Here is a 13,166-nt window from a genome sequence, read left to right as displayed (position 1 = left end):
GCACTTGGGTAACACTGTGAAAGTCCTCAAGTCCCTCTACTGGTGTGACTCCTAAGTCAGACTGACAAGCCTATCATCATTTGCTTTTTGGCTTTTATAACTCGATGTAAAACTTGGCTAGAAGAGAGCTAGTTGCTGGATGGAGCAGGAGGCTAGTTCTGAAGGCATCTTTTGTTATTAGTGTTTCATGGAAGAGTAAGAAATTTCGCTGGACATAAGTTGCATATGCTGTTTGGAATTACACATCAAGCTGGGACCTGTAAAGAAACCCAAGACTAGTAATCCAAGACCAAAGGACAGAATGTATCACCAGTAGAAGATGGCATTCATTGTTGAGTCAATCTCCCAGAGGGAGCTATGGTCCATGGCAGGCAGCTACACAGCTCCAAGAGGTGGCAGGGATCCTGGGGCATGCTCGCTGTGGCATGGTGTAGATCTCGGACCACTGACATTTTCTTCTCTGTGTATGTCTTGGACATATATTCACCATATCTGGCTCTGTGACTTCTCTCTTCATTCTGACCACTATTGATTAAATGTGCAATGCAAAACAACCAATCTTCTGACTGGCCAGGGCTTTATCCCATGATGTTTGGATCACAAAGAGGAAGAGTGGAGCCCACCAAATTCCTGTCCTATGGAGTTAAGGGACACAGAGTCTGATTCATATGGTGATGGTTGCTGGGACTGAGCAATGATGATGCAAACTGGAGATTTTTAGGTCACATACAAGATGAACAAATCAGGCCAAGCTGGTCAGGGGGCAGAGATGAGGGAGCAGATGGAGATGCAGAAAGAAGCAGAGGAGAAACTATGCCCATTCTGATATGGACAGCAGCTTTGCTTCTCATTCCTTTAGGGCTTGGCTCTTTCCTGGTGGGTCCCTGGTTTCATGAGGTTCTGTTATGTCCTTTGAAGAAACTCTTAACTATTTGAACAAGTTTCAGTGGGTTTCTTGCAACAAAAGATTACTGACCAGAGAGGCATAATACTTAATTATTTTAAATAAAAAATTTATTTATTCATTTAATAATTCAAGAGTGTTTCTTAGGACTTAACCAAATGCCAGGAACTGGGCTAACCTTTGGGGATGTGCTGTGGAGCAAAACTCCCTTGATGCTTGCCCTCATGGAGAGTGTATCTTACTAGGAGAGACAGATAACGAACAAGCAAACAAATGAAAAATCATGGTAAGCAGAAAAGGAGACAAATGCCATGAATGAGGATGTACTGGGAAATAATGTGGTACTTAAAATTTAAGAAAACTGAGGGCGCCTGGGTGGCTCAGTTGGTTAAGCGTCTGTCTTTGGCTCAGGTCATGATCTCTGGGTCCTGGGATTGAGCCTCATATAGGGCTCCCTGCTCAGTGGGGAGTCTGCTTCTCTCTCTGCCCCTCCCCCTGGCTTATTCTCTTGTGTGCTCTCTCTCTCTCTCTCAAATAAATAAATAAAATCTTAAAAAAAATTAAAAAAGGAATAAAATTTAAGAAAACTGGAGTCAGTCTACTGAGCTCTCTGGGAAAGGGATCGTCCCGGAAACGTATTTCATGCCAAGAGAAGTCTAATTATTTCCGCAAAGGTAACCTAGACCTTTGGGCCTCACACATCTTTGACACGTGAATTTGAAAGGGGAGACATTCTAGCAGATGAAATCAAGACCTAGGGCCCGGTCTCGGTCTCACAACAGTGTTTTCCATAGCTTTGGAAAAATATTAGTCCTGCAGGAAATCAGCTGGCCTCCTGCCACTTGCACCGGCTTCCCGGAATTTACAGACACTGTGCCCTTTCTTCTTCAGGCATGTATCGCCTTTTACCCTCCTATCCTTTTTGGCTGAAAGGAAAAAAAAAATGTTTCATCTACTCCTTTTTTTCATCAGCAAACACTAACTGAACATTTACTCTGTTTAGAACATAGCATTGGACAAGACACGTATATACGAGGAAAAAATCAAAGAATTCTTTGGTGAAGGTAATACATAGTTTATAAAAACCCCTCAAGCTTGGGGGTGCCTGGGTGGCTCAGTCGTTAAATGTCTGCCTTCGGCTCAGGTCATGATCCCAGGGTCCTGGGATCAAGCCCCACATCGGGCTCCCTGCTCAGCGGGAAGCCTGCTTCTTCCTCTCCCACTTACCCTGCTGTGTTCTCTCTCTGGCTGTCTCTCTCTGTCAAATAAATAAATAAAATCTTTAAAAAAAACCCAAACCCCTCAAGCTTGGAAGTGCACTAAAATAGACTAACAGGATGTACAGTGTGCCTCTGAGCACTGAAATGTAGATTAGCAGATTGATCAGACTTACACGGGTTACAAAATGTACTAGTTGCCACAAATATATCCTGCCATAAAAACCAATTCAAAAGGAAACAGGAATGAAATATCAATTGCTCATAAGGCTCCATTTTAATCAGAATCACTGCTTTTATTCTTGATTTATTGCCTACTCTATTTTCATTTTGGCCCTAGAAATGTGGGAATTGTTTATTTATGTGACAGATTCAGCCCAGGAAACGGAAACATCATGAGAGAACAAAAAAGAGCTTGCACAGGAGGCTGGCATTTTGAAAATAAAATGTTTATTGCAGCAGACTCAGTACATTTTTTCAGCTCTTCACCTGCATGACTAATTTAAATATGTTAAGATTAGAGGACATTTAACTCTTGCTTTACTTTCTCTTTGTCTTTCTAAAATGTAAGCATGCCTAAGGTTGGCAAGCCTCTTCTGCTGCTTGGGGCCAATGTCCTTGGTGGGCTAGGGGTAGAGGGCACTCATGAACTAGACAGCCCACTCGGCCGTTCAATATTTACTGTCCCTCTGCTCTAAGAAAGGAACTCTGGTAGGTATCACATAAGAAACAGTGTGCAAGACTGCCAGGTTCAAGTTTATAATTAGGTGGCAGAAGAGAAATAAGGATATAAGGGGCCCCATCTTGCAGGCAGAGTGATCATAAAACTCTCAGTGCTTGCCGCTACTCAAAGGATAAAGACTAAAATCCTTGCCACCGCCTGGGTGGCCCTACGTGGTCTGGTCTCTATCTGCCCTCGCAGCGTGCTCAACAGTCCCTGCTCCTCCAGCCACGTCCTTCATACTCATTCTGTATTCAGTTAACATCCATGCATCCTTCAGTCAAAACCCATTTGTCACTCTATTGGAGAGGCAGTCTGATTTCCCCCGACAAGTTCAAAGTCTTGTTCATAAGCTGTCTCAGCACAGTGTGTTTCTTTTTCCCAATTTCACAGCAATCTGAGGCATTAATGTCTGTCTCTCCAACTAGGTTGCATGTATCATATGAAGACAGGAGCCATATCTCTTTTGCCCATTATTACACTCAGCACATGGTATGGACCCAGCATGTCCATAGGTTCTTTAAAAATTTGTTGAATATATACAAATGGATGGATGGATGGATGGATGGGTGGATGGATGAATTAATGAATGAAGAATGAGAAAAGCATGAGAAAAAGGCCATTGTAATTTAGAGGATGGAGGGAATGAAAATAACATTAATCATCCACCATAGTATGCCCTGGGTTAACACTGGGAAGATCATTGTTTGAGACCAACATAATAAAATAAAATAAAAAAAAAAATAAAGCTAACCAGATGAAAATTAAAAAAAAAAAAAACAACACTGGGAAGATCATAAATGGTTTCAAGGAAGAGGTGGCATTTGAGTTGGATCTTGAAGGATGTTTGGGTTTGGCCACATACAGATTACAGGTGAAGGTATAGTTGGAGCAGTAAGAAATCTCAGAGCATGTATGGTGAACAATGAACATTAATTTAGGCTGGTATATTTTTGCAACTTCCAACATACACGGTTTTCTCCTAAAACTAAGGGAATTTCTATATGAAGGAGAACATACCTAAATAAAAAAATATATACATATCTATATACATATATACACACGAATATATATACATATATTTTTTATGACATCATTGACAGTTCATGAAGTTACCCACATTGATCTATTCCCCGATGATTTTCCCTCAGAATATGTGTAGTTTGAATACCATGAGACACAATAGAGTCTAGTTAAAAAGCTCTGGATTTGATATTCCGTCTTTCTAAATTAAAGTCTAGCTATGTATGTTACAGATGTGAACTGTGACAATCCCACCCTTCTGAGCCTCCACTTTTTCATTTGTAAAATGGGGAGTACAGTATCTCTTGCACAAAGTTTATAAGAATCAAAAAGCCCTTTGTCAGTGATATATACCTGCGTTATAGCCTCACATATATGCTTTGAAAAAAATACTAAAAGATCCTATCCCGGAAGGCAAACGGCACACTTATGAAATGCCTGAAATACAGATTTTTTTTTTTTCTTTCGGATCTCTTGTATTACCCCAAATTTCTTCAATGAACTGTATTATAATTAAAAAAAATATTCCTGGGCGCCTGGGTGGCTCAGTTGGTTAAGCGACTGCCTTCGGCTCAGGTCATGATCCTGGAGTCCCGGGATCGAGTCCCACATCGGGCTCCCTGCTCAGCAGGGGGTCTGCTTCTCCCTCTGCCCTCTTCCCTCTCGTGCTCTCTGTCTCTCATTCTTTCTCTCTCAAATAAATAAATAAAATCTTTAAAAAAAAAATATTCCTTTGTGAGTGCTAAAGCATTACAAATTGCTGCCTGACTCAACCGTAAATTTTTTGTTACTGCTCATATTCTCCAGTTGTTTGGTTTGAATTTTATCACCTTCACCCCCACCCCACCAAACCTGGCTTGCAAACTCCTTAGGGGAAGGATCCTCTAATACTACTTATTTATTTTTTATTTCTCCCAGAATATCTGGTCTCATATTGTGCCAACAGCAGGTGCACAATGAATGCTCATTGAAATGAATAGGTATTATATCAAAATCTCTTTGTAAAACCACTTGTGAGGAGCAGCTGCAGGGCCAGCCAGAAGCACTCGGTCAGGCATCTTGGCCATTGCGCGTGTTGTGTGTGACCCAGGGCTCCCCTGGCAGGAGCACGGCAGCCCTGGTTCCTGTCTTCAGCTCCTGCCAGCTCAGCTGCTCGGTGTACTTGTCAGGAAAGAGCGGCTGAACGCTTAGAAAATGTAAGAGTTTCTTAAAGGAGTTTCCTTTTGTCTGATTTGACCTAGATTACTCTATTATTTATCTGTGAACAGTTGGGCCATTTATTACTCATTCCTTAATAGGGAACTGATAAACTATGTCAGTTTCCTATTACCAATGTAATAGGAAACTTCGTGGTGCAAAACACCACAAATGTATTATCTTATGGCTTTCCGGATCAGATCGAAAATGGATTGGCAGGGCTGGGTTGCTTCTGGAGGCTCGAGGGAATCATCCATTTCTTCATCTTTTCTAGCTTCTAGGCGCTGCCCCATTCCACGGCTCATGGCCCTGCATCACCCTCTGCTTCTGTGTCCCATCTCCTTCTCTGACTCTGACTCTCTTACCTCCTTTTTCACTTATAAGGACCCGTATGAGGACAATGAATCCACCTGGATAATTCAGGATAATTTCCCCTTATTCCCATAGGCAAAATCCCTCTTGCCACGTTAAGGTAACCTATTCACAGGTTCTAGAAATTAGAATACCGACCTCTTGGGGAGACATTATTCTGTCTACCACCATACCCTACTCATCACCACCACCCCTACAAATTCATATTCATTCCCAGAAATAAAATGAAACCTGGGAAAAGATTCCATGTGTGCTCATGGACATGAAGACAAAGCATCTGTCTTTCTTTGCTCACCTTCTATCTTTGTTCGAAATCACACAGATCTGTAACCTGGTTTATACACCTGCCGTGACCTGAAATTGGCATTTCCAGAGAAAAGATTGCTGCGACATCGTCTTCCCTATCAGAGGCATATTACCCTGTGCCCCTGCACTCACCTCTTTCTGTTTCTTGCCCCGGAGAGCCGCACCGCTACTGCTGTTGCTCTCCCGGAGGGAGTCCACGGTGTCTCCGTAGAGCAGCTTGATGGCTCTGACCAGCCGGGCGCAGGAGCGGCTGTGGTGCAGGTAACAGTGAGGGTGGCAGTAGTCAACGTGGGTGCAGATGAAACTCTGCTGATTGCACAGCAAGATCATGACCTGGAACACACACATCCCCGAGACTCAACCAGGCAATCAGGGTTGAAACCACAGTGAGTCATTAAGTCCCTCAAGAAAGCAAAGGGTTACAAGGCTTTATGTACTTGGCTTCTTGGCTCTCTCCATTCACACTTGATAGAAAGAGCTTTTTGAAACAAGAAGAGGTTAAGTGACCTTGAAAAACTCAAACCAATTACTATGGAGTGCATGATTTCCAAATAATTTCAAATAAAGATTCTAAACTTAAACCACATTATTTTTGCAGCTCTTATGTTGTAGAAGGAGCCAGGTAGAAGAGCATCAACTGGTGAGAAATTCTGTGCCAAAGGATTTGGCTGGCCTTTGACAGCCATGGGATGTCGTTAACTCCAGCCTACCCATGTGGAATTGAAAACACTTCTGCATCTTCTACCTTGGCCTATAACCTTCAACTGACCCTGAACTCAACTATAATGCTTCATTTCTTCTCTCTACAAATTAATTTTTCTCCAGCTTTTGAGCCATTCTAGCTCTTGGGGTTTGATCTGGCTCAAATCATCCCATCACCTAGACTTCCCAAGTGGGATTCAAGAACTCAGTTGTTTTAAAGGATATGGTTCTTTTAAGATAAGGAATGAAAGCCTTTGAGTTTGTAACTTCTGAAGTTGCCTTCCTAAAAAGGCAAGAACTCTCCAACATCCACAAGGCTAGTCAAATATGCATAGAATAATCTTCTGAATGCGTCCGTCCTTCAGAAAACCATTTCCCACCCCAACACCTAATCTGTGAGAGACTGTGTACCATATTGGATGGAGAACATAAAGTAAGTCTACATGGACAAAGCCAATCAAACATACTAGATAGGGCTGCCACACATTTCCTCAGGAATGAGAGGGTCTGCTTACTCTAAGGTGAAGAAAAACAACAATGACAATCAACTCCACACCCCTGTCAAACTCAGATAGCAATATCTCACACTCTTCAAAGTTTAAAAAAAAAATAGGTGTTGTCTGAGCAGAAATCCAGATCTCTCTTGAGCTTCACTGAACATCCCTGCTATTCCTGTACATACTGGTATGAAGCAGGGCACATATAAGAACTGTAAGGTTTCCCTTGTTATTCTCAAATCTGGATACTAAAGAGAAACACCAAGAAAGCTTAACAACAACAACCGAAACCAAATAAACACACAAATGACCATATGACTGGACTTTAGTTTAGAAGATTCTGATTTAGTAGAATATCTGGGGTGAAGATGACCTAGAAATCTGTAATTTTAAAATTATGTTCAGGGATGTCTTTTTGGTAGATATATTTTGAAGATGATCCCCAGTGATCCCACTTTCTGGTATTAATGCCTTTGTGAAACCACCTCCTGTTGAGTATGGGCTGGCCTAGTGACTTGCTTCTAACCAAGAGAATGCAGCAAAGGTGAGGAGTTATCACTTCTGTGATTAGATTGCATAAGACACTGACTTTTCTCTTGTTACCAGACTCTCCTTTATTGGCTTTGACAAAGCAAGTTGCCATGTTGGAAAAGTTCACAGAGCAAGGAAATGAGGGTGGCCTCTGGCCAATAGCCAGCTAGGAATTGAGGCCCTCAGTCTAACAGTTCTTGAGTAACTGAAATTCTACCAATAATCACATGAGCTTGGAAGCAAATTCTTTCCCAGTCAAGCTTTCAGATAAGACCCGAGTCCTGTCCAATACTTTGATTGCCATCTTGTGAGAGAGCCTAAAGCAGAGGACCTAGCTAAACTGTGCCAGGATTCCTGACCCCTAGAAACCGTAAGCTAATAAATGTGTGTTGTTTAACGTACATCTATATTAATATATATATATTTGAATATATATATTTGGATGCATAAGATTGCATTCAACACAGGCAGTCAGGACCTGAAAGACAAGATGTGGAGAGAAAGGGCGTTGACTGCAGTAAGCACAGTGTGAGCAAATGCCACATTTCTCCTTCGGGCATAAGTGGCCAAGGAGGCAGGCAAAGCTTTAGGCAATTTCATGAGAACTGGAAGAGAAAAATTGGAGTTCAGAATTGCCAATGGGAAGAATTGAATGGACAGTAGAAAAGGGAGGTTTGGAGAAATGAGACTTGGCACTTGCCTTCTAGGCATTTGTTGACTGAGTAGCTAAGAAGCCAAGCAGAAACCAGCTGACAAGCAGAATGGAGATTTTGGCAGTTTCACTGTGATGGGGAAGCAAAATTGGAGTTTCTGACCCATCAAGACTGAGGGCATACCCCAGACTTTCACTGGGAACCTTGGAATGCTTCATACTAGGAGGGGTGTGTTGGGAGGGGGGTGGGGTGTGGGGGTGGGAGGTGGATAGCAATACTACAAGTCAAGTCAGCTTTGTCTTTCATAGGACTGAGGAGATCTTTACTGTCTGCCAAAGTATAAGGTGAGTCTTCTCTGGAGGGAGATAGCATCATTGGGAGCCTCTATAATTCTATAGTTTTTTTTTTTTTTTAATTAATAGACTTTGTTTTAGAGCAGTTTTAGGTTTACAGCAAAATTGAGCAGAGTGTACAGAGAGCTCCCAAACACCCCCTGCCTCCACACATGCACAGTGGCCTTCATTATCAACATCTCCCACCAGGGATATGGTGGTTACTGTTAGGGGAGAGTAGTGACTGGTAGACAGCGTGTGTAGGGCTTCTAAGGTATGATAATGTTCTTGACCTGCTGGTGGTTACACAGATTGTCACTTTGTGCAAATTTATTGAGCTGTACACGTAGGTTTTCTATGCTTTTCAAGATGTAGGTTGGACTTCACTAAAGAGTTTATTTTAAAAATAGCTGCCTCAGAGAATCTCAAAATTAGGTTCTGGGGATTAGCCAGTTGTGAAGACACAGCACTGTAAACTCTGAGGAGCGTTTTGTACCAGCCAGCCCTTATCTGACCCTACCAGGAAGTCAGATGACAATCAGAAGAGATGGTACCGAACATACCTAAGATCAATAACAGCGCAGGCAGTACCCTGCTAGTTGCGGATCTGACGTTGTGCTTCCTTAACTTTCTCATTCTTTCCTCATGCCCGGCCTGAACCTTGAACTCTAATCCATGCCCAAAGTTTCCCTGAAATCCCCTCCTGCCCATGATTTCTGAAGAGCCCTTTGAAGCGTAACCTTTGTCATCTGAGGATCTCCATGTTCTGGTTTACAATTAGATGTGTACAGACACAAGACTGACACCATGATCCTGCTCTTGGCATTCGTGGTAACCTCTAGAAAGCTAACGGTAATGCTTCGTCTGTGGTACTTGGCTGTCCTGGTCACCAAACTGACCTGGTCCCGCAGGGTTTGCCCTGACTTATGTTGACCCACAAGCCAGCCATAACAAAGAAACTCTGGTTTTCGTTAAGCTTAAACTGAATACGATCCCACAGAATACCAATCCTAGTGAGAATTCAGAGGTTCAGCTGAAATAGAAGCCTATGGTTTTTCTTAGAGGCTAAATTGGATTGATGGTTTTCATATACTCTTTTGTCCTTACTCCATCGATCTTTCTCAATGCCAAAAGAAATTGATCTCAGGTCTCTTTCTGAGATTCCTACTTACATGCAGCCATGACATGCTCCTGTGGTAATTTTCCTCTGTGCCAGCAGTACTCATTCCCTCTGGCTCGATGCTGGGCTCACTTGCACTCCAAGGACTCCCTTCTTCAAAAGAAAAATGCCAAGAAAGGTTATATTGTTCGGTCTCCCTGGAGAGCATGTTAGTATGGTAGAGTTGTCCATGCTTTTGAATCCTAGGGCAGACTACCACGGCCCAGTGGGTTAACAGGGCATAGCACTGACTTTAGTGGAGGAATGTTAACAAGAGCTGTTCCCTTCACCACCGGCTGAACAGGCAATTGCAAAGACATTTACGATCTCTGTTATGGTGGCTTCCATTTTGAGACATGGGAGCAGAGAAGAAACAGAGTCAAGTCCTTGAATTGCTGAGATGAGCAAGTTATCGATTGAGTGTGCTCAAATCCACTCCAGACTGCCCAGACCTTGCAGGTGTAGTTAAGTAGGGACGCCAAGCAACCTGCAGTGGCCATAAGCATGCTGCTGCCTCCTCTGCTGATGTGACTACGGCTAGTGTCACGCTCTCAGCACCCCCTCACTTTGCTGTCAGACTGATCTCAAAAATGATGGTGCCTCAAAAAAACAAAAAACAACAAAACAACAAAACAAAACAAAACAAACAAACAAGAAAAACCCGACCAAAAAACCTAAGGGGATTTATAAGCAATTGTGGTCAATCATGGACAATCCTTGACAATCTCTTTGTCTAAACTCTTCTCTGCGGAAAAGCCTGCAGACATGCCTCTCAGGAATTCACTACATTATCTACCACACAAGAAAGCTTTGCCCTCAAATCTAAAAGCTTTCCTGGGTCATGTCTGTGACAAAACCATGCCTCTGGGCTACCTATTTTGATTCAACTGGTCAGGCTGAACTAACCAATTCAAATAATTAATTGAAATATTTTCTCCCCAAACTAACTGATGACATTCTTACAACTTCAGGCCTGTAACAAAAGAAGTCACAGGGTTTTTTTTTTTCCTATTGTCTCCTTAAAAAATAAGCTGAATCTTAACTAATGCATAAATTAGTTATTTTCAAAAGTGAGGGAGGGTCAGTGTAGAAATACTTCCTATTTTAACCTCTCTTTGATTAGATACACTCAGCTTCTATTTCAGTAGACTTGATTGATAATTTATCCACATTTACTGACTGACTTCTGAAACAACTTGCCTAGAAAGGAGGGCTTTCTATTTTGCTCCTCATACAGGGCCTGAGTGGCAAAGAAAATGTACTTTAACTTTTACCTGATAGCTAAATTCTAAGCAGCTGGTGAGTCCTATCCGCATACTTGCTTACTCTTTTTCTTGCTAGTAAGATGACCATCAGGCTCATTGGACTAACACATTTTGGGATTCAAGAGTCTCTTTGGATCCTACAGGGACAACCTTCACCTCTAATGCTTTGATTGTATACAGAGCTCATGCTCAGATACTTAACATACTTTATAATCATCCCTTAATTCATCTTTAGAGCATCCCTTCAGAGTAGGCGAGGAGGATATAGAATTATTCCCACTAAATAGTTGGAGAAAACAAACCCCTGAGACATTAACTGACGCCCCTGAAGGTCACGGCCAGGTCTCAAAATCTCTCCACCCTGAGAGTTTTGTTCTTCTGACTGTGAAATAGAGACTTTAAAACACAGAGGACGTTTAGGTAGCTGCCCCCATGGGAATTTCTACATTTTGCCCTGCTCTAAAGGGCGGTGTGGTTTTCAGACTGAATGTGTGGTCTAGCCTGTGGCTCTGCTCTCCATCTCCTGATGTGTAAGAAAAATGGGCTTCAGTTGTTTCAGGATTCAGGCCCTGTCTTCCTGCCCCCCACGTCCCTGCGCACCCCACTCCTCTATGTTACCTAGGTCAGTGACAGTGTCCCTGCTCTGGGACAGCTGCAGCTCTTCAGCCTCGGACTCTGAGTCCTGCCGTGGTAACTTGCTGCTCTTTAAGCTGCCGACCCGGCGAATGCTGGACAAGGAACCCCCCTTCTTCACCTGGAAACTGCGGGTTCCTTTAATCTGGAGCAGGCGGGAACCTCCTATCCTGATCTTCCTGCTGGGAACTGTATTGAAAGAATAAAATAGGGCTTTTTCCCCCTTAGTTTTCCCCAGCCAGTGTTAGATCCAAGCTCTCCCCAACTTGTCCCTGAACAGCCTCCTCTCTGTTGGCCGGGATGAGCAGCATGTCTGGACAAGGAGCTTCTCCCCAGCCCCCCAGTGGGGCAGCTTTGTTAAGCAGGCAGGAGGCTGGGTCCACCAGGAAGGGCTGGTGCAGCTTCTTTCTTGCACACATAGCTCATCAGTGCTGGGAACAACCTGCTCTCTTTCTGGCCCAGGGTTCACAAGCATGAGTGTGCCCTCATAGCACCGTGATCTCGGACTCTTAGTACATTCACTTAACATCATTGCTTGATTCAACAGAACCACAAACCATTTGTTTTTGTCTTTCTTTTGAAATGGGACTTGCAGAGTTATGTGAGTTATGCAAACCCCTTCACGTAACCCCTTCCTTTTGGAATACCTCATTAAGAAATAAAAACAAGAGGCGCTTCTCTCTCCAACAGTCAGCAGTGGGTTCCGCTCAGCTCCTCAGCAATGGCACTAAAGGATCTGTTTTCACTGGTGTGCTTTGGGTGAACATGAGTGTGAAATAGTTCCATTTTCAATGCACCTAGTGATGTCATAGCATCCTTCTTTCAGGCAAAAGGCTGGGTGGGATGTGAGTCCAAATGGTGCAACACCCTGAGCCAACCTTACAGTCTATATGTACCATGAAGAACATGCATTATTCATCTTTAGTGTTCTGGAAAAAACAGTCATCAGTGAGGAAAATAAAAGGGTAAAAGAAACACGTTTAAACTTGAAACCTACTTTTTTTTCTTTTCTTTTCTTTTCTTTTTTTTTTACCGAAAGCATCTTTATTTCCCATAGTCATTTACACTCCTACATCCTCTTCCTTTGGAGATTTGCTGTTGTCACCCAATGATTTGATAAGGACAGGATAAAGAAAGTTTTCAGAGCTTAGTCATTATCAAGAAGGGGCCATTATTTTTGTAAGATTTTCTTCTTACAGGAACAAGATTTCTTATGAATTATTTAAGGCATGGATATTAATATTTTTAAAAGTTCCAATCAGGAAGATTGCATTTTAGTCTTGCGTTGCTCACTCACAGGAAAGTGAGTATGTGACCATGAGAAATGGTATAGCACTACAAGATGGTAATTAAACGTATACTTTCAATGCCATATAAAGGAGCCCAGAAGAATTCCTGTTGAGTAATGTGCAATGCTTAATCTCTGATTTACTCTTGTGATTGAAAAAGATTAAAATCATCACCACTGAGCTGGCAAAGGCCTCCCCGAACACATCTGGACAGAATTTTACATCTGGATAGAAATTCTTGCAACCCAGCCAGCCAAATTCCACAAAGACTATAGACTATCATGCTCCATTTTAATTATAGCACAAAATTCATCTGCTGCATTTTTCAGTATTATTTTTAGGTTTAATTGAGGCTTTAATGACCC

At 42.5% G+C, this 13,166-nt stretch overlaps 1 protein-coding gene across 12 annotated transcripts in view; it reads right to left on the bottom strand.

The window, feature by feature from the left end:
* UNC80 (unc-80 subunit of NALCN channel complex) overlaps window positions 1-13,166 on the bottom strand; it is a 230,500-nt gene that overhangs the window by 90,942 nt on the left and 126,392 nt on the right. For 9 of the 12 annotated variants that reach the window (XM_036098772.2, XM_036098778.2, XM_036098773.2 and 6 more), the window contains exons 27-29: window positions 11,498-11,701; window positions 9,628-9,728; window positions 5,873-6,073 (exon numbers count right to left, since the gene is read on the bottom strand). In XM_036098772.2, coding sequence (XP_035954665.1) covers window positions 5,873-6,073; window positions 9,628-9,728; window positions 11,498-11,701 — 506 coding nt within the window. The remainder of the gene's footprint in view (window positions 1-5,872; window positions 6,074-9,627; window positions 9,729-11,497; window positions 11,702-13,166) is intronic. The other 3 variants (XM_036098781.2, XM_036098782.2, XM_036098783.2) reach the window with 1 other exon arrangement.

This window comes from Halichoerus grypus, chromosome 4 (genome assembly GCF_964656455.1).
Source record: "Halichoerus grypus chromosome 4, mHalGry1.hap1.1, whole genome shotgun sequence".
Taxonomy (NCBI): domain Eukaryota; kingdom Metazoa; phylum Chordata; class Mammalia; order Carnivora; family Phocidae; genus Halichoerus; species Halichoerus grypus.
The sequence above is the reverse complement of the archived record's forward strand: the minus strand, read 5'-3'. Positions and strand labels throughout refer to the sequence as shown.